The 21,802-nt window shown below is 39.7% G+C and overlaps 1 protein-coding gene across 2 annotated transcripts in view; it reads right to left on the reverse strand.

Annotated features, from left to right (window-relative positions):
- Positions 1-7,551: 7,551 nt before the first annotated feature.
- Positions 7,552-21,802, reverse strand: part of LOC124802751 (ATP-dependent RNA helicase me31b) — a 44,885-nt gene continuing 30,634 nt past the window's right edge. For both annotated transcript variants that reach the window (XM_047263737.1, XM_047263735.1), the window contains exons 8-11: positions 15,301-15,429; positions 9,167-9,347; positions 8,873-9,084; positions 7,552-8,763 (exon numbers count right to left, since the gene is read on the reverse strand). In XM_047263737.1, the coding sequence (XP_047119693.1) occupies positions 8,686-8,763; positions 8,873-9,084; positions 9,167-9,347; positions 15,301-15,429 (600 nt within the window). In that variant the 3' untranslated portion in view covers positions 7,552-8,685. The remainder of the gene's footprint in view (positions 8,764-8,872; positions 9,085-9,166; positions 9,348-15,300; positions 15,430-21,802) is intronic.

The raw sequence follows: 21,802 nt of genomic DNA on the forward strand, positions 1-21,802 counted from the left end.
ATGGTGTGGGGAGCGATCTCCTACACTGGCCGTACACCACAGGTGATCGTCGAGGGGACACTGAATAGTGCACGGTACATCCAAACCGTCATCGAGCCCATCGTTCTACCATTCCTAGACCGGCAAGGGAACTTGCTGTTCCAACAGGACAATGCACGTCCGCATGTATCCCGTGCCACCCAACGTGCTCTAGAAGGTGTAAGTCAACTACCCTGGCCAGCAAGATCTCCGGATCTGTCCCCCATTGAGCATGTTTGGGACTGGATGAAGCGTCGTCTCACGCGGTCTGCACGTCCAGCACGAATGCTGGTCCAACTGAGGCGCCAGGTGGAAATGGCATGGCAAGCCGTTCCACAGGACTACATCCAGCATCTCTACGATCGTCTCCATGGGAGAATAGCAGCCTGCATTGCTGCGAAAGGTGGATATACACTGTACTAGTGCCGACATTGTGCATGCTCTGTTGCCTGTGTCTATGTGCCTGTGGTTCTGTCAGTGTGATCATGTGATGTATCTGACCCCAGGAATGTGTCAATAAAGTTTCCCCTTCCTGGGACAATGAATTCACGGTGTTCTTATTTCAATTTCCAGGAGTGTATTTTGGGTGCGCGGTGTGTGGCAACCAGTCGGTTGGCGCAGAGTAGCAAGGAGGTCCCGGTCGCGCAGAGTCGGGTAGGAGTCACTGTCGCCGAGCACATTGTGGGGTTGTGAGGCACTTCTTGCGAGGGTTACAAAGTTTGTCATACACCAATCTTGGACTCTGAAGTTGAGTAACAACTTAATCTACTATCAAGCCTCAACTGCTATAACTTCTCTTAATTTGCTCCTCGCTGTTGCTTTCTGCAAGATTCCCGCAAGCAACAATGTGTGTGCATTGAAGTCGGTTATAATGCAGCCGTTTTCTTGGATGAGGTTTGACTTAAGTCACTCCTTCATTAATGAAGTGCACCAGTGGTATCTTCTGCCTTGTGGCCATTAATGTTATGGTTACCTGCCCTGAGTCTTGACGTAGTTTTTGGCAGTGTGTTTTCGTCGCCGTGTTGTTGCTGTCCAGCAAGGCATGTAGTTCGACAGCTACTAGTTTCGGGCATTTATTCTGACTTGGCTGGATTGGGCACCAGTATCCAGAACATTGCGCTATTGACATCTTGTTGTCGTTTTGCACATTGGGTGGAGCAGAACTGATTTTATTGGTCTGTTTGTCAACTGGACTTCGGTTGGGTTGCCTTCCGATTAAGAGGTTGTCGGTCTGGCTGCCTGTCTCACCTAAATGTGCATTAGTGTTACTTCGCAGGCCGACCCTTGGAACCTTCTGAGTGCCACTCATTGTGTTTTACATAGTGATTTCCTTGTAGTCTTAAGTACTCTGTGTGGCCTTCGGCTGAGTATTAGGTTATTAAAATTGTTAATTTCTTTCCTCTTTAGGCCTTAACCTGTGAAATTGTTTTCTCCATGGTGTGTGGCCTTCAGCCAAGTTTTAATCTCTCTCAAATTAAATTTAAAATATTTGTCTTGCCCTTAGGTCATAAGATTGGTATTCTTTAGTATGTGGCCTTCAGCTGAATTTGCATGAAATGTTTTAAGCTAAGGCCCTCAGCCTGTTAAATTGAAAGCCCTTCTTCCTAGGCTTTAAGCTGTTAAATTGTTTGGTTTAAAAATCTTTGTTTTGGCCTTAAGCCGTAACACTGTTCTTGCTTAATGTGTGGCCTTCAGTCTATTTTTATTGCAGTAAAAAAATGTTTTTTGAAAGAAGTGAAACTTCCAGAGCAACTCCTGTACCTCAGTTCCTTGTTTAGGCCTTGGATTTTCGTATGTGGCTTTCAGCAGATTTAAATCAAATCTAAGGAGCTCTTTCATTAAAACCTTGAGAGATTTTAATTCTTGCTTATGGTATTGTGTGTTTTAACTAATAAAATTTATAAATTGAGCATAACTGACAGCAATTTATTTTGGCCCCTTTCCAAAAATATAACCTCACTCGCTCTGTCCTGCTAGTCCAGGGATTTCAACACTATTCTCACCTCAGCCTTCACTGGACATAATTACACCACCAGCCTAGTTCAAAAGCAGATTTCCCAGGCCACCACATCTAATCCTGGTACTGCTGATCATTCCAAATAAAATCAGGAGTACACCACTTGCTACCCAGTATTATACTAGTCTTGAATGCTACTTCCTAAAATCACGCCCAGAAATGAGGTTCATTCTGTCAAACATTTTGCCCACCGCACCTAGAATAGTATTTCATCGCCCTTGCAATCTCTGCCAACTCCTCGTCAGCTCCTATGCCACTTCTGCACCCAACTTCCTACACTATGGCTCCTACCCCTTTGACTGTTCCCAATGTAAGACTTGCCCTATGCACCCTCCTACCACTGTATACACTTCTGTTACTGACAACACACATACTATCCAACAGAAAGCTACCTGTGGATTGACACATCGTGTACCAGCTGTTATGTAAACACTGTTCAGTCTTTTATGTTGGCATGACTACCACAAAGTAGTAGTAGTAGTAGTAGTAGTAGTAGTAATCTTCAGTCCAGAGACTGGTTTGATGCAGCTCTCCATGCTACTCTGTCCTGTGCAAGCTTCTTCATCTCCCAGTACCTACTGCAATCTACATCCTTCTGAATCTGCTTTGTGTATCCATCTCTTTGTCTCTCTCTGCAATTTTTACCCTCCAATACTAAATTGGTGATCCTTTGATGCCTCAGAACATGTCCTACCAACCGATCCCTTCTAGTCAAGCTGTGCCACAAATTTCTCCTCTCCCCAATTATATTCAATACCTCCTCATTAGTTATGTGATCTACTCATCTAATCTTCAGCATTGTTCTGTAGCACCGCATTTTGAAAGCTTCAAGTTTCTCTTTTTCAGAAACGCTTTCCTTACCATTGCCAGTCTACATTTTACATCCTATCTACTTCGACCATCATGTTATTTTGCTCCCCGAATAGCCAAACTCATCTACTACTTTAAGTGTCATTTCCTAATCTAATTCCCTTGGCATCACTTGATTTAATTCGACTACATTCCAGTATCCTCGTTTTACTCTTGTTGATGTTCATCTTATATCCCCCTCTCAAGACACTGTCCATTACATTCAACTGCTCCTCCAAGTCCTTTGCTGTGTCTGACAGAATTACAATGTCATCAGTGAACCTCAAAGTTTTTATTTCTTCTCCATGGATTTTAATTCCTACTCCGAATTTTTCTATTGTTTCCTTTACTGCTTGCTCAATATACAGATTGAATAACGTCGGGGAGAGGCTACAACCTTGTCTCACTCCCTTCCCAACCACTGCTTCCCTTTCATGTCCTTCGACTCTTATAACTGCCATCTGGTTTCTGTACAAATTGTAAATAGCCTTTCGCTCCCTGTATTGTACCCCTGCCACCTTTAGAATTTGAAAGAGTTTTCCCGTCAACATTGTCAAAAGCTTTAAGTCTACAAATGCTAGAAATATAGGTTTGCCTTTCCTTAATCTATTTAGTCGTACGGTCAGTATTGCCTCACGTGTTCCAACACTTCTGCGGAATCCAAACTTATCTTCCCCGAGGTCGGCTTCTACCAGTTTCTCCATTCATCCGTATACAATTCGTGTTAGTTTTGCACCAGTGACTTATTAAACTGATAGTTCGGTAATTTTAACATCTGTCAACACCCGCTTTCTTTGGGATTGGAATTACTATAGTCTTCTTGAAGTCTGAGGGTATTTTGCCTGTCTCGTACATCTTGCTCACCATATGGTTGAGTTTTTTCAGGGCTGGGTCTCCCAAGGTCGTCAGTAGTTCTAATGGAATGTTGTATACTCCTGGGGCCTTGTTTCGACTTAGGCCTTTCAGTGCTCTGTCAAATTCTTCACGCAGTATCATAACTCCCAATTAATCTTCATCTACATCCTCTTCCACTTCCATAATATTGTCCACAAGTACATCGCCCTTGTATAGATCCTCTATACTCCTTCCACGTTTCTGCTTTCCCTTCTTTGCTTGGAACTGGGTTCCCATCTGAGCTCTTGATATTCATACAAGTAGTTCTCTTTTCTCCAGAGGTCTCTAATTTTCCTGTAGGCAGTATCTATCTTACCCCTAGTGAGATAAGCCTCTAGATCCTTACATTTGTCCTCTAGCCATCATTGCTTAGCCATTTTGCACTTCCTGTTGATCTCATTTTTAAGACGTTTGTATTCCTTTTTGCCTGCTTCATTTTTGTTATTTTCTCCTTTCATCAATTAAATTCAATATCTCTTCTGTTAACCAAGGATTTCTACTAGCCCTCGTCTTTTTACCTATTTGACCCTCTGCTGCCTTCACTATTTCATCACTCAAAGCTACCCATTCTTCTTCTACTTTATTTCTTTCCCCCATTCCTGTCAATCATTCCCTAATACTCTCCCTGAAACTATCACCCCTGGGTCTGTCAGTTTATCCGGGTCCCAGCTCCTTAAATTCTCACCTTTTTGCAGTTACTTCAATTTTAATCTACAGTTCATAACCAATAGATTGTTGTCAGAGTCCACATCTGCCCCTGGAAATGACTTACAATTTAAAACCCGGTTCCTAAACCTCTGTCTTACCCTTACATAATCTATCTGAAACCTAGTATCTCCAGGGTTCTCATGTATACAACCTTATTTCATGATTCTTGAACCAAGTGTTAGCTATGATTAAGTTATGCTCTGTGCAGAATTATATCAGGCAGCTTCCACTGATTCCTTACCCCTATTCCATATTCACCTGTTTTCTTCTCTTCCTTTTCCTACAATCTAATTCCAGTCACCCATTACTATTAAATTTTCGTCTCCCTTCCCTATCTGAATAATTTCTTTTATCTCATCATACATTTCATCAATATCATGGGCAGAGCTAGTTGGCATATGAACTTTTACAACTGTGCAAGGTGTGGGCTTTTTATCAATCTTTGTCACAATAATGCTTTCACTGTGCTGTTCGTAGTAGCTTACCTGCACTCCTGTTTTTTATTCATTATTAAACCTACTCCTGCATTACCTACATCTGATTTTGTATTTATAACCCTTTATCCACCTGACCAGAAGTTTTCCCTACTGCCACCGAACTTCACTAATTCCCACTATATCTAACTTTAACCTATCCATTTCCCTTTTGAAATTTTCTTACCTACCTGCCTAATTAAGGGATCTGACATTCCACACTGATCTGTAGGACGTCAGTTTTTCTCCACAAAGCTATCAGTTACAATGAATGTGCATAGGCAGAGGGTGTAAATTGGCAATGCACAATATCCTGTCAAAGCGTTCTTTACAAAATGACAGTCTTGACCTTGATGCCTGTTTCATCACACCTGCCAACTGGATACACCCCCCCTCCCCAGGACACCTGTTTCTCTGAACTCCATTGGTGGGAACTGGCACTACAATGTGTCCTTGGCTCTCGTCACCCATCTGGCCTTAATTTACATTACTTTCTAGTCTCTGCGTTTCTTCACAGTAACTATTCCTGCCTTTCAGTTTTCTACATTTTTCATTTTCTGATCTGTATTTTTTGCTACCACCCTCCCACCTCTATCACATTCTATGCACTTAGTATTTAGTCCTATTTACTCATGCATTATTTGGCAGTAATGTGTCTCACATACTATTTACTCATGCATTATTTGGCAGTAATGTGTCTCACATATTAAGCCTATCTTCCGCCTTCAACCTCATGTTTTCCAATCCATCCAGTGCAGTCTCCTAAAGTCTTTCCTTCCTGTCATGTGCAGTGTCTCCCCTGACCCTGAGGTCCTGGGCAATTTCCTGAAATTCTCCAGTCCTTTTCCTTCGCCTTCAGTCCTGCCAGAAGGAACCACTGACTCCAAAAGCTTGCAAGCTTTAGTACCTTAGCATGTATTCTTCTGCCCCTACTTGGTGAGTACATTTCTTTTCTGTCCAGTTACATTACAGAACCACATTTCTGCAGCTTCAAAGTGAGCTTTCTCCTGCTTTGGTGATGTCAGTGTCACATCCATGTATCAGGACACTACTCATAGTTATAAAATCTTTTCTTCCTGTGGAAGCTGATGGGTTTGTTCAACATGTTCTTACTTTGTGTGACACACTGCCAGTGCTACTGTTCACTTAATTTCCTTGAAATATCCATTGCTTTCCTCCATATGCTACTTGGATAGTGAAATACAGTTACTTTGAGCTGCTCATTGCCTGTTTAATGTCAGTCTTACCTCCACCTCATTTGTCTACTTTGCAACTTCTGTCATATTGGTATTTAGTTACCTCTACACGATTTTTCTCTTCATCTGGCCTACCATTGTCCTCAGCAAATCTGATGTGAACATTAATTTTGATTCCAGTGTTTTTCATTACTGGCAGATCTGAAAATAATAAGTAAGGTGACGGATGGGAGCCATTGCGCCCCTTAGTTTTTTGTTCCTTGCTACCATTAATATCCAATACGTAATGAAAATTAGCTGCCTATCCATCCAGTCAGGTCCTATTCTGCACATTGCTTTAAATAATAACTAACCATATCAAATGAATTTTCTTGGTCACTGAATGCTATTTATGATTTTCTGTTTACTTATCCTCCCAAAATTTGACCTGTCAATATTTATTCTGGTTCCTTTCCCTGATCGTAAGCCCCAAACCTATCATTGGCCAATTTCCTTTTCTTCTTAGTTTTCCTAATCTCTCACCACAGAGATCATTTTTGTTCATGTGACAAAAGTAAGATTTCCTTTTTTAGTAACAAGTATTTTCCATCTCAATGTTATCTTCCAGGCCTGAACATTGGATTTATCTGTTTTTGCATTACTGATGGATTGTTGCAATTACTACTTAAACACACACATGCACACGTATCAGTTACAAAGAAATGCACACTCATACAAATGGTGGGAGTTGGTAGATAATAAAAACTGCCAGGTTAGTGAAGGTATGTATATATTTTTTGTTTTTCTTATTTCAATTCACCTTCTGAGAAAACTGATTTTGAAATTTTTCATGATTTGACAAATAAAACAAACATTTTGAGAGAAATATCAGATTCGACAAAGAAAGTTTCATTTGTAATAAACAGAATAAATAAAATTTTAATTAAGATGCTATTTAATATGACAATTTTTCAGATTTCTTTCCACTAAAAATGCAGCCAATTGAATACCTTCACATTTTATGTATTTTAAAGTTTCTTTATGCCAATGTGCCAAAATGTAAAATTTTAAATTCCTGGCCAAAATAGTAAATTTTGTTAATTTTTTAAATGCCCTTTATTTGTGAAACCCATTTTTACCCAATGGCCATTGAACTGAAGAAGGAAAGCAATGTAATGCACATATACTGTAACCTCTGCAAAGTGATTTCTGATTTTTCTGAGGAGTTTTATGTAATTTTTTTCTTTTCATACAAACCAAACCAATGACATGCAAAGGAAAGCTGTGGTGATAAAATCTGAAGAGGTAATTTTGGTATGTAGGCATTTGACACACAGTGTCTGAAGTATTAATCTTCAATTTTTTGTGTGCAGCTTATTGACAGAAATCCACTCCCCGGTCAGTAACTGGATTTCTAAGGCTTGCTGCACTGAAGCCTTGTTTGCTTTGGATCTCTACAGGTACTCATTACTCACACTTCAAGCTTCAGTATAGAACCTCCTATTTGCTTAGAGGCTCCAAGTTTCCCTGAATTCTTGAACAGCATTTTTCTTCACATACACAAATACTCACAACACAATCACACATTCCAAACAATGCAGTATCTGTCATTTCTGACACTGAAGAACTTAACCACTTTATAATAAACTAAATGAAAGAAACTCCTTCCAGCGACATTTTCACACACATTTGCATCTCCGTAATTTCAGACTATTACTTATTTACATGTCTCACACTACACGTTTCACAACAAGAAAATACAGTAGTCCTTCAAAATTAAAGACCTTCAGAAAGTGAAAGATCTTTGTTCTACAATAAAGACAATATTGCTTGCACTATGATTTGAGTTCTGATTTTTAACGGACAGATTATCCAGTCATTTCAAAATTTGCACTCAATATCTGGCTATGGAAAATTCTTCAAGTGTGCTTTCATTCAGAATGACTTTGCTGCACAGATGTTATGCATCGAGATCCAAAAGGTGTTATCGGGGTAAGATGTTAGGTTACATGCATAGCAAAAAGCAGCTGTCACCTGGTGTGCTTCATTCTCCTGAAAGACTTTCCATAGCCAATCGACAATGTATATATAAAAATAAATTTACAAAACTATTCACTCTTTGTAGTTCTGGCAGTGGATCGAATTGGAAATTCCAGAATATATTTAGTTAAAATAAAAATTATGACTCATTATTCGTTAGAACGTTCAGCAATACAACTGATCCACTGTGAGAACAAAGCAAATAACAATCTAGAAATTTCTTCGGTCACTCCACGAGTGTAGATAGCGTCATACACTATATAAATCGTATAAAAAGTCTAAACAAAAATTCACACCGTCTATTCACATTCCACAAAAAGTGGAAAATATTCAAATGAAACTGTTTCCTCCACCAGGACGCAAGTTCATTTCGGCCTGCACTATGAGGAAGTAATGATTCTGTAGTATGTACAATGGGAAAAGACGAAACGAAACAAAAACTTCACTTTGTATCTAAGTGTCCAGCACTGTTACCACATTACTGGCACTGAAAATGAAATCAAAACTGAGTCTATTTGCTCACATTTGACTCATCAATTCCCTGAGTGTCTTCAATTTTCGTTGCAACATACAGCGAGGGATCAATCACCTGCAACAATAAGTTTTTTAAAAATATTTTAGATGAATACTCACTGTGTGACTAAATTTATTTAAAATAGTGTACTCTTGTCACTAAGCTGTGATCACTGTTTTCTCACCTTGGGTATAGGTTTGATCTCTGTACCTAGTTCCTGTTCAATACGATGTAGTGCAAATCTATCTTCGTAAGTAATAAGATTTATTGCTATACCGAGATGGCCAAATCTTCCTGACCTACCGATTCGGTGCAAGTAAGTTTCAGCCATCTTTGGGAAATCAAAGTTTATTACTACATTCACAGCCTGAACATCTATACCTCTTGTGAACAGATCTGTAAAAGGAAGTGGAAAATACTTAGTTTATTCCGTACACCTAACACTGACAAAGTCAGTGTCAATTGATAGAATGATTACCTGAACACACAAGATTTCTGCACAAGCCTGCTCTGAAATCGTGGAAAACACGATTGCGATGTGCTTGCGCCATTTTAGCATGAATGTAATAACAACAATAGCCCAATTCAGTTATTTTCTTGGCAAGCAACTCTACACGTTGTGTTGAATTGCAGAAAATTATGCTCTGGTTTATCTGCAACTAAATACAACAAAAAATTATGTATCAACAAGAAGTTCAAAAGCAAAAAATCTCTAAATTCTGAAAAGACCTCTTTCACACAAGTTTTAAGTCTAATTTTTGTCAAGTAGAACTTTCTATAAAAATCTGAAAAGCTGGTATCAGAATTATGAATTTATGCAAAAGAAATAATGAATAAATGAAATTTAGAGTTACTGGAAGTTCCAAAATTAAACTGTTACTAGAAATTTGGAACTACCACTTTTCTCAGTAACACTACCATTTATAGATTCTGAAGTAATTAACTTCTAAAACAATATCTTAATTACCAAGTATCAGTCCATCAGTAAATGGAACTTTTACCATCAGTTAACTGGTTGCCAGATTAACAACTCTGCAATATGCTGCCTTTTTATTTCATGGGAAACTTTATGAAAATAATGCCACATCTGTATGAACATCTATAAAACTTCAATGAAGAAGTGAATAAAAGCATTTTCAATCAGTGGATAAAAGGCTCTTTAATGCCCATTTTAGTCACATAGAAACAAGCAGTAGCTATGAATCAGTCATGACAACAATTTGAAGGTGATATGGCTAGGACACAATATCAAACTTAACTGGAAATGGATTGTGACCTTTTTGCACTTTTTGTTTTTGGGCAATTTTTGACTGCAGGGCTATCCAATTGTTCAGATGCATTCAAGATTGTATGTAGTTGACCTTTAACAAAATCAGTATTACTCGTTTCGTTTTAGATCTGCTAAACAATCTTCTTCTGATGGTTTATGTGGCATATGTTTCCAATTTTTATTTTGAAACCTGGTAAAATGAATTCTGAATGTTAGAAAAGCAGGATTACTGACTTGGTAAAATTATTACAGATCTTTTAAAAAGACAGGAAAGGAGGACCAAGTGAAGGGAGCCAAATAGGTAGTTTTATATATATATATATATATATATATATATATATATATATATATATATATATATATATATATATATATATATATTATCTTTTTTATAAAATAGGATATCCACTTAGTCCCATTGCACAATATTTTGAAGAACTGATTTTGTCCTCAGGCCATTTTCAAATTCTATTGTTTGCATACTAAATTATGTGATACCTCCCTAAGTCGTCGTCTGAAGCCGAACTGTAACATTTCAGTTCACCATGAGGATAAAAGCAGTGATGCAAAATTATAAACAACAATGAGGAGCAAACTTTCTTCACATATTCACACTTACTGTTTTGATGTACTCTTTTTTGTCGTCAGTCTACTGACTGGTTTGATGCGGCCCACCACAAATTCCTTTCCTGTGCTAACCTCTTCATCTCAGAGTAGCACTTGCAGTTTTTGCCCCTACAGCTCCCTCTAGTACCATGGAAGTCATTCCATCATGTCTTAGGAGATGTCCTATCATCCTGTCCCTTCTCCTTATCAGTGTGTTCCACATATTCCTTTCCTCTCCTATTCTGTGTAGAACCTCCTCATTCTTTACCTCATCAGTCCATCTAATTTTCAACATTCGTCTATAGCACCAAATCCCAAAAGCTTCGATTCTCTTCTGTTCCAGTTTTCCCACAGTCCATGTTTCACTACCATACAATGCTGTACTCCAGACGTATATCCTCAGAAATTTCTTCCTCAAATTAAGGCCGGTATTTGATATTAGTAGACTTCTCTTGGCCAGAAATGCCTTTTTTGCCATAGCGAGTCTGCTTTTGATGTCCTCCTTGCTTCGTCCGTCATTGGTTATTTCACTGCCTAGGTAGCAGAATTCCTTAACTTCATTGACTTCGTGACCATCAATCCTGATGTTAAGTTTCTCGCTGTTCTCATTTCTACTACTTCTCATTACCTTCGTCTTTCTCGGATTTACTCTCAAACCATACTGTGTACTCATTAGACTGTTCATTCCGTTGAGCAGATCATTTAATTCTTCTTCACTTTCACTCAGGATAGCAATGTCATCAGCGAATCGTATCACTGATATCCTTTCACCTTGTATTTTAATTCCACTCCTGAACCTTTCTTTTATTTCCATCATTGCTTCCTCGATGTACAGATTGAAGAGTAGGGGCGAAAGGCTGCAGCCTTGTCTCACACCCTTCTTAATACGAGCACTTCGTTCTTGATCGTCCACTCTTACTATTCCCTCTTGGTTGTTGTTCATATTTTATATGACCCGTCTCTCCCTATAACTTACACCTACTTTTTTCAGAATCTCGAACAGCTTGCACCATTTTATATTGTCGAATGCTTTTTCCAGGCTGACAAATTCTATGAAAGTGTCTTGATTTTTCTTTAGCCTTGCTTCCATTATTAGCCGTAACGTCAGAATTGCCTCTCTCGTCCCTTTACTTTTCCTAAAGCCAAACTGATTGTCACCTAGCGCATTCTCAATTTTCTTTTCCATTCTTCTGTATATTATTCTTGTAAGCAGCTTCGATGCATGAGCTGTTAAGCTGATTGTGCGATAATTCTCCACACTTGTCAGCTCTTGCCGTCTTCGGAATTGTGTGGATGATGCTTTTCCAAAAGTCAGATGGTATATCGCCAGACTCATTTTGTACACACCAACGTGAATAGTCGTTTTGTTGCCACTTCCCACAATGATTTTAGAAATTCTGATGGAATGTTATCTATCCCTTCTGCCTTATTTGACCGTAAGTTCTCCGAAGCTCTTTTAAATTCCGATTCTAATACTGGATCCCCTATCTCTTCTAAATCGACTCCTGTTTCTTCTTCTATCACATCAGACAAATCTTCACCCTCATAGAGGCTTTCAATGTATTCTTTCCACCTATCTGCTCTCTCCTCTGCATTTAACAGTGGAATTCCCGTTGCATTCTTAATGTTACCACCGTTGCTTTTAATGTCACCAAAGGTTGTTTTGACTTTCCTGTATGCTGAGTCTGCCCTTCCGACAATCATATCTTTTTCGATGTCTTCACATTTTTCCTGCAGCCATTTCGTCTTAGCTTCCCAGCACTTCCTATTTATTTCATTCCTCAGCGACTTTTATTTCTGTATTCCTGATTTTCCCGGAACATGTTTGTACTTCCTCCTTTCACCAATCAAGTGAAGTATTTCTTCGGTTACCCATGGTTTCTTCGCAGCTACCTTCTTTGTACCTATGTTTTCCTTCCCAACTTCTGTGATGGCCCTTTTTAGAGATGTTCATTCCTCTTTAACTGTACTGCCTACTGCACTATTCCTTATTGCTGTATCTATAGCGTTAGAGAACTTCAAACGTATCTCGTCATTCCTTAGTACTTCCGTATCCCACTTCTTTGCGTATTGATTCTTCCTGACTAATGTCAGGAACTTCAGCCTACTCTTCATCACTACTATATTGTGATCTCAGTCTATATCTGCTCCTGGGCAGGCCTTACAATCCAGTATCTGATTTCGGAATCTGTCTGACCATGATGTAATCTAATTGAAATCTTCCCGTATCTCCCGGCGTTTTCCAAGTATACCTCCTCCTCTTGTGATTCTTGAACAGCGTATTCGCTATTACTAGCTGAAACTTGTTACAGTACTCTGTCCTTCTCCTCTTATTCCTTGTCCCAAGCCCATATTCTTCTGTAACCTTTTCTTCTACTCCTTCCCCTACAACTGCATTCCAGTCGCCCATGACCATTAGATTTTTGTCCCCTTTACATACTGCATTACCCTTTCAATATCCTCATACACTATCTGTTCATCTTCAGCTTGCGACGTCGGCATGTATACCTGAACTATCGTTGTCGGTGTTGGTCTGCTGTCGATTCTGATTAGAACAACCCGGTCACTGAACTGTTCACAGTAACACACCCTCTGCCCTACCTTCCTATTTATTACGAATCCTACACCTGTTATACCATTTTCTGCTGCTGTTGATATTACCCGATACGCATCTGACCAGAAATCCTTGTCTTCCTTCCACTTCACTTCACTGACCCCTATTATATCTAGATTGAGCCTTTGCATTTCCCTTTCCAGATTTTCTAGTTTCCCTACCACGTTCAAGCTTCTGACATTCCACGCCCCGACTCGTAGAACGTTATCCTTTCGTTGCTTATTCAATCTTTTTCTCATGGTAACCTCCCCCTTGGCAGTCCCCTCCCGGAGATCCGAATGGGGAACTATTCGGGAATCTTTCGCCAATGGAGAGACCATCATGACTCTTCAATTACAGGCCACATGTCCTGTGAATACACGTTACGTGTCTTTAATGCAGTGGTTTCCATCGCCTTCTGCATCCTCATGTCGTTGATCATTGCTGATTCTTCCGCCTTTAGGGGAAATTTCCCACCCCTAGGACAAGAGAGTGCCCCGAACCTCTATCCGCTCCTCCGCCCTCCTTGAGAAGGCCGTTGGCAGAATGAGGCTAACTTCTTATGCCGGAAGTCTTCGGCCGCCAATGCTTATTATTTATCAAAATTTAGGCAGTGGCAGGGATCGAACCCGGGACCAAAGACATTTTTTCATTATGAATCTAAGACGCTACCCCTAGATTATGGGTACATGTTGGTGATAAGTTTATGAATTAATTGTCTTAAGCAAGAGTGCCATGAAGTGCTCTTTACTTGTAATGGAGTCAGCTGGACGGATGGTTAACAAATTTCACAGAATGTTTAACTATCAGGTGAACATATTGGACAGTTAAGGTTACAAAGCTCGTAACTGAACAGATCTGATATCCACAATGAACACTGGGGTTGAAAGAAAATGAACATTTGGGTGAAAATGTGTGTGCATGCTGTTGCTGCAACTACTCACAGTAGACCAATAATGGAATAGGAATAATCTGCTAACCTACTAGCTTCAAGTGACAAGTTGGTTACCTCTCCTTTAAACTATGGTAGTTACTGAAATTTAAGCTGCAATGTGGGCATGTCCTGGCAAAGTAATAACCACTTTTTAAGGATAGTTTATAATTAAGAACTTTTCAAAATTTACTTCTATTGAACTTGAAAGACTTGCAGCAAAACCTTATACAAGGCTGCAGATCAGCCACAAATGACTAATTATGAGACCTAAGATGCAAGTATTTCATGTACAAGAAATGCTGTCTCTGGTATTTTCTGGAGGCCATACTCTTGTAGGCCTGCTCCAGTCACTGCCCCATCCAGAGTGTTACTCCAACATACTGGTGGGTGGCACACCAGTTGAATTAGACCAGTTAGAGGCAGCCTTGCAATAAGTCTGAGAAGTGTTGCATCATTAGCACTTATTTGCGTAACATCAGTTTGCAGAAATGAGCACAAACAAGCCTTACAAAGCAATAATAGTACAGACCCATTCAGAGCCCACTGCCTGGTACCAGTATTTCAACTGGCTCTAACTGTTTATAAGGTTGAGTGGGTGATGCTGGGAGGCTTTCTGATGGAACATGGGTACATTTTTCAGGGTACATGAACTTTTGGAACCGTCTACACAATGGAAAAATAGCATTGTGGTATGACATTAGCACAACATGAATATTCAGACTTTTTCCACTGACAGGTATGAACATTACACAGCAATTTTTTCACTGCACTATAACTAATGAAATTTGTTATTTCATGCAGGATGGAGAACACACTAGGCTACCAATCCCTCTACGACAGTATGAGTTTTCGATGCTGTGTACTGGTTATAGCTATTTCATAAAACTTATTCTTCAAAAATCTATCACGAGTAAAATGGTTCAAATGGCTCCGAGCACTATGGGACTTAACTGCTGAGGTCATCAGTCCCCTAGAACTTAGAACTACTTCAACCTAACTAACCTAAGGACATCACACACATCCATACCTGCGACCGTAGCGGTCGCTCGGTTCCAGACTGTAGCACCTAGAACTGCTCAGCCACCCTGGCCAGCTATCACAATTAACTTCAAGGTTAAAGCATTAATTTCTAGCACTGTCCGAACACTTTCTTATTAAGAACTATTACACTTATCCTTAACGTAGTCTATGGTAGTGTGACCAAATTACCTTGGAAAACAATGTGTTGAGGCAATGAACCTTCTGTCTCTCTTGTACGAAGGCATAGTACTGTGTGACACCCTTTAAGGTAAGTTCTTCCATTAAGTTAATCTCATATGGTTTCCGTAAGTGTTTTTCCTGGAAAAGAAAGTAAAAATATAAGAGAGAAAGTGAGTGAGTAAGGAATGGTGCTGATTCATTTTACTCAGCTTGTCTAGAATTCAGTACATGATATGCAGTCCATGGTTTAGTAGTTTGTACTCAATCACAAGTTCCTGACATTACTCTTGCCCTGTTGAGATATTTTTGGAAACATACTATGGACCTGTAGTTTTCTTCTAGTCATATCTTTATAAGTAATTTATCTAAACATGGAAGTATTACAAGCATAAACATACAACTATTACAAGCACCGACAGACAAAATTTCATTACTTAGACACACACATCAAGGAACAGGCAGGCAAAAGACTGATACAATTGTTACATTAAGTAAGAATATCACTTTCCCCAGAAAGAATGACAGCAGATGAGCTGTTGTGGCTTTTCCAGCATGTTCAAATGAGCATCACAATTGCTGATTACATAGAAAACTTACATTGCATTGCTAACTGAATGTACAGTTACTTTAACAAAGGTTGACACTTCATGGTTTTGGGTCCAAAGCTAAATTATATTCAGTTTCATTACTGGCTTCAGAACAGTTCCGTTTCTGAAAGATTACACTTGTGAAATAGACAAAGTGTTATTTGTTAAGTTTATAATCAACATATTTTAACTTTATAGCAGTGATTAGTTGGTTTGGGGGTTAGTGACCAAACAGCGACATCATTTGTGCCGTTGGATTAGGGAAGGAAGTCGGCTGTGCCCTTTCAAAGGAACCAACCTAGCATTTGCCTGAAGCAATTCAGGGAAATAAGGATGGCCAAACACAGGTTTGAACAGTTGTCCTCCCTTTATGGCAGTGAGACCAGAACTTTTAATGCTAAATTCATTAACACCCTTTATGTTTGTTCAGTGAGCAATGGGGAGATGCAGATCTGTAATCACCAAGGCAGATAACTGATCACGAAACAAGCTTGAGTGTAAGATACTCTGTTCACTCCAGCACAACAAAATTAAAACACACAGGACAACACATGGAACATGTACTTACGATGGATGACTGAATGAATAACACGAACAAAAGACATTCGATGCTGGATTTCAAGAAAAGTAAAGATAATAACTATCATTTAAAGAAAGGTTGGCAGGAATCATGCATGAGGAACATGGATACTTACAACTGATACCTGCAATCTATTGTCAATTATGCAAGTGGCTTTCATCTAACAACGATTGTCAAATGGCTGTTGATACCACGTCAATATTCTTATCTATTTTAACACAAGCTACCACTTGAAAATCTTAATGGTTCCGACACTAGTAATTAAATATCTACAAATATTGCAATGGAATAACTTTTTACACAGGTTTTCTATTTTAAACTTTCTACCCTCAGCATGTCACCTCATTGCTACATAGAGTTAATACAGTATGGAATAAAGTATCTATATGAAGATTGTGGTGTGGGTTGCATCTCTGCAGTTGGAATCATGGAAGTGAATGGAGGTATGTATCTGTTTCTCTAGCCAAATAGTCAGCCAGTTCATTCCTTGGGATGGCCCCAAGACTTGAGACCCAGAGAAAGACAACTGAGCATGCAACACAGCCTAGTGTAGAGAGGCCATGGATAGCAGAGACCAAAGCGCAATGAGAGCAGCATTGGTCGACAGCCTGCAGGCTGCTCACTGAATCAATACAAATTAGAACACTGGAGGGAGGCCTGACACACAAAATGGTGAGCTTTGAATGGCTAGAAGCCATTCTGTGAAGACTACATGATTCTGGCAATAAATGGTGTTCTAAGCCAGTAGGAGACCTGAAACCTTATCCACCTTATCTACTATTTATGCAGAAGACAGTGGCACCCTACAACTCTACGAGAATGGCATGTACAAGACACCAGAAAGCTTTAAGTGCAACAGAGACCTTAGGACCCTGAAAAAGGTTGGTCCTAATCTGTGGTCTAGGCACCATCCAAGGGGGAATGTGGGAGAAATACACAGGAGACATTTCAGTGAGTGGAGAGAGATCCTGAGGGGGGAAGTGAGACATTCCAACTGGCAATCCCACCCGTGGGTGGTTATCAGGAGGGAGACATCCCTCCTCTGCAAAGAGGACAGGGTACATGGGATGGCCAGGCAACTGGTAAATCGCGATTGCGTGGGAAACCACGAGTTGGCTCTGTCATATTTGTAGAGGGCAAATCCCCACTTCTGTGAGGAGACTTAACAGGACTAGCAGGAAAGGCATCAATAGCCAGACATCCCACAATGGTAGAAGGGTCAAGTATTCGCATAGTGGAAAGAGCTGCTGAGTCATAAACCCTACAACCATAATCTAGTCTGGAAAAGACCAGAACATGGTAAAGATTGAGAGTAGCAGCATGGTCTGCACCCCAAGATGTATTGGTCAGGAGGCAGATAGCATTAAGCTTCTGTATACGTGTAGTCTTTACGTGGCAAATATGGGGTAGCCACAGCAAAGGCTGCCTGACATGGTGGCCATTGCTGGGAAGTTCAGATGCTTGAGGAAGACAAGTAACCACACCTTGGAATACTTGGGGAGGAATAGTTCAGGTATCAGTAGTGTAATCCCTGTGTTGTCAGGGGGCTAAGCCTGATGGGTACATAACAGCCCCACCACACATACTGGCTACACATGCTGGTGACCTAGCAGGGTTAAGGGGGGCTGCAGCAGGGAAGGAAGAGGGGAGAGGGGAGAGGAATCCACACAATTGATGCTAAGGAAGGAGTTCTTCCCCAAATGGCTCACACTAGAAACAGAAGATTTAGAAGTGGAGGTCACACCTCAAGCAGGGACCTAAATGCTGAAAAGAATTAAAGAACAGGCAGAAGGAACAAAATTAAAAGCAATACAAGGAACCAAGGAAGTAGCCAGGTCAATATAAATCGAAACACCGAGGGAAAGGAGTGAGGCTAGAGAGGGAGGGGCAGGGTGAACGAGGAATGGGCTACAATAGCTCGGGGCCCCATGAAAGAAATGAGCCGCCTGAGGGCCAGGAAGCAAGTTGGGTATCGGGATGATGTGGAGTCAACAGACTGACAAGACTACTGACAGCAGGAATCTTCAAAGAAGAATTCCATAGTGATGACTATCTTTGGCTTTACAGATGTTTTACCTGAAGACTTTGTAAATGTTATATAATTAACTAGCTGGAGCATCTGGCTTCACTCATGGAGTTTATGTGAGATTGTGTGGCAGTTTGAATAAAAGGGTAAACTTTACAGTGTAACAGGTTAATTTTTTTATTGAAAATGTTCCAGCTATTTACAATGCTTGTTTATAAACAACAGTTTTCATTTTGTTATCTGGGCTACATATGAACAAATTTTAGAATCTCCTACTCTAGAGCTATGTATAGCTGACAGTGAGGTAGGAGTCTGATGTTGATAAAATATTTTGAAGTGTGTCATTGTGCCTTGTTAACTGTAGAACTGTAGGCTAATTTGATTGGAAATCATAGTCTTTTCGATTGTAATGGCAGTTCAGTAGGGGTGGAGAAACTTCACAGGCCTTTTACCTTCAAAAGCACACCCTTCAGGTAAAAATGGGACCCTGCATGGAAGGGGGGAGGGGGAGGGGTGGGTGGGGGGGGGAGTATGTGGAGGGCTACCACATCATTTAACTCCCCATATCATATCGGGACTTTTCCAAGTTTTAGTGACACACATTGTACACTTATATAGTTCAATTCTTTTATCTTGGCGGCTCGCGCGTGCCCGCCTAGACGCAGGAGATTGCTGCGTTGCCAGTTGCACACGACACACGCGCCAATAGAAGCAGCGCCATAGTATAGCATAGTTCGCTAGCTTACGTGTAGGGGAGAGCGAGCAGTTCATGAAGTAAAGCCACCACGGCCACATTAACCCTTTCGCTGCTACAAAGACGTGCTTCCTGCATTCCGCGCTGTGCGCGATTTTGTCTCTGCACTGCTCGCCTGTGCAGACACATCGTGTTCCGACTGCTTTGACACTTATCAATCGATTCCACAAAAACTATTTGGCCCAAAAATTAGATTTTTACACATCTTCTTGACTGATACCTTCCCCCCATAAATGACTTAATTTTCTTTCGATGTTCAACGCAGTTATTATGCAGCATTAAATATAGTTAACCATTGCACGAAATTTTGAAGAGCTTGCAGAGGTAAAAGTCCATAGAGTATACTTTCCGTATGGTCGATTTTAGTTGCCACGATGTTGAGAATGAAATGTGGACGAGATACCTAAATTTCATATAAAATTTACTGTATAACAATATCTCATTTAATTTAAGTACGACATAGGTGTTGAACGTAATATTGAGAAATATTCAGTCTTTCGCGACTGTAACAAAAGTTTTATTTACACTGAGCACGTTTGGCTTTATTTTAAAGCACTTCAATCAATCAAAAGGAAGTAGACAAAATACATTACATAAAACTGTGGACTTACAAAAACATTAGGACTTGAATATACCGTCTATCAGTTAAGTGCTCTGAGCTATGTCAAATACAATTTTTGTGTGTGGCACACACAAACATCATTTATTTGCTAAAACACTGATCTGCCAACACAAACGTTGAATATTGTGTTACCGCAGCACAAAACTACGGAAAGTGACTTGGCAATGGAGGAGACAAAATACTGTCCACTGAAGATGCTTCAAAAGAGAGAAACGCGTCTGGTCTAAATAAGTCCCTTATTACAGTTGCAGAAGAGGAATATATTTCAGTACCATTGGTAAAACTGCGATGTGGAACAAAAACAAGAAAGAGAACATGAGTACCATTGTGTATGTGCCATACCTTTCCTTGATTGAAGTGCTTTGAAATAAAGCCAAACGCGTCCGGTGTAAATAATACTTTTATTACAGTCGCGAAAGACTGAATATTTCTCAATATTACGTTCAACACCTATGTCGTACTTAAATTAAATGAGATATTGTTATACAGTAAATTTTATATGAAATTTAGGTATCTTGTCCACATTTCATTCTCAACATTGTGGCAACTAAAATCGACCATACGGAAAGTATACGCTATGGACTTCTACCTCTGCAAACTCTTCAAAATTTCATGCAATGGTTTACTACATTTAATGCTGCATAATAACTGCATTGAACATCGAAACAAAATTAAGCCATTTATGGGGGGAAGGTATCAGTCAAGAAGACGTGTAAAAATCAAATTTTTGGGCCAAATAGTTTTTGTGAAATCGAATGATAAGTGTGTCAAAGCAGTGGGAACACCATGTGTCTGCACAGGCGAGCAGTGCAGTGATGACAAAATCGCGCACAGCGCGGAATGCGGGGAGCACGTGTCTGCAGCAGCGAAAGGGTTAATGAAGAGACAAAGCACTAGAAATTTCAAAAAATTGCATTCAAACGAATATAATTCGTGAAGTAAGGCACTTCGATATTGTTTTTAAATAATGAAAATATTAAGCACCACACAAGGTTTGAACACATAACCTTTAGCGCAGCAGCCCAACACCTTAACCGTTACGCTAACGCACCTTATCTGACTATATATTGCCATGAGGACTATAATACGTCACGTAAAATACTGACAAACACTGTATGACTATGAATTACTCACGCTTCGTCGAAGTACAATATGAAACAAACAATTACCGCTGTTCTTTATTGCGAAAAAGCGGTTCGTGAGAGTGATACAAACACCTTTCCTTGCTGTCGCCCGAATTAGGAGTCTTATTGCTTGTTTGGTTTAATTAATTAATAGAATATGAATCAATTGGTAATAAGAATGCTTTTTCCAAACTTTCTATAAAAGAATGTCTGCTATCAAGACATTGCTTTTGTTCTATTACTTTATTTATGACTGAACGTTTCTAAAACTGAAGACACTCGTCCATGCTCTGCACTGCAGTCGAGATGTGGCAACGTCGTTCTCTGTTCATTGGCTGACTGTGTTTTGTGACGTCAGATGCGCAGAACGAACCTAAACTCGGCCGCCAACATAAATGACGCGCACTTTAATATATACTGAGGAATTTTCACACATCCATTTGATATGGAATGCTGTGAGCTACACACACATTATTAGCGTATGGGTATATAAAGATCTACTACCTACTTATTTATAGATTATAAAAAATGCTGATTTAAATCTAAGGACTTAATTGTTTTTCCAACACACTTATTCAATATCCATGAATACACATACTTCAACTTTACACATCCATGCTATTTCAGTCAGTTTTCTAACACTGTTTACTCTCCTTCCAACGCATTACTCGCTTTATCTCTGATCTGGTAAATTTGGAGTCTAGATAATTACAATGTTAAAAGACATAATGCCACCCTGGTTTTATGCTACAATTTAGAAAATGTTGCAATAATCAGTTACTACAGTCTTGCTATGAACTGGACTACAGCGAAATTGA

This window comes from Schistocerca piceifrons, chromosome 6 (genome assembly GCF_021461385.2).
Source record: "Schistocerca piceifrons isolate TAMUIC-IGC-003096 chromosome 6, iqSchPice1.1, whole genome shotgun sequence".
Classification (NCBI taxonomy): domain Eukaryota; kingdom Metazoa; phylum Arthropoda; class Insecta; order Orthoptera; family Acrididae; genus Schistocerca; species Schistocerca piceifrons.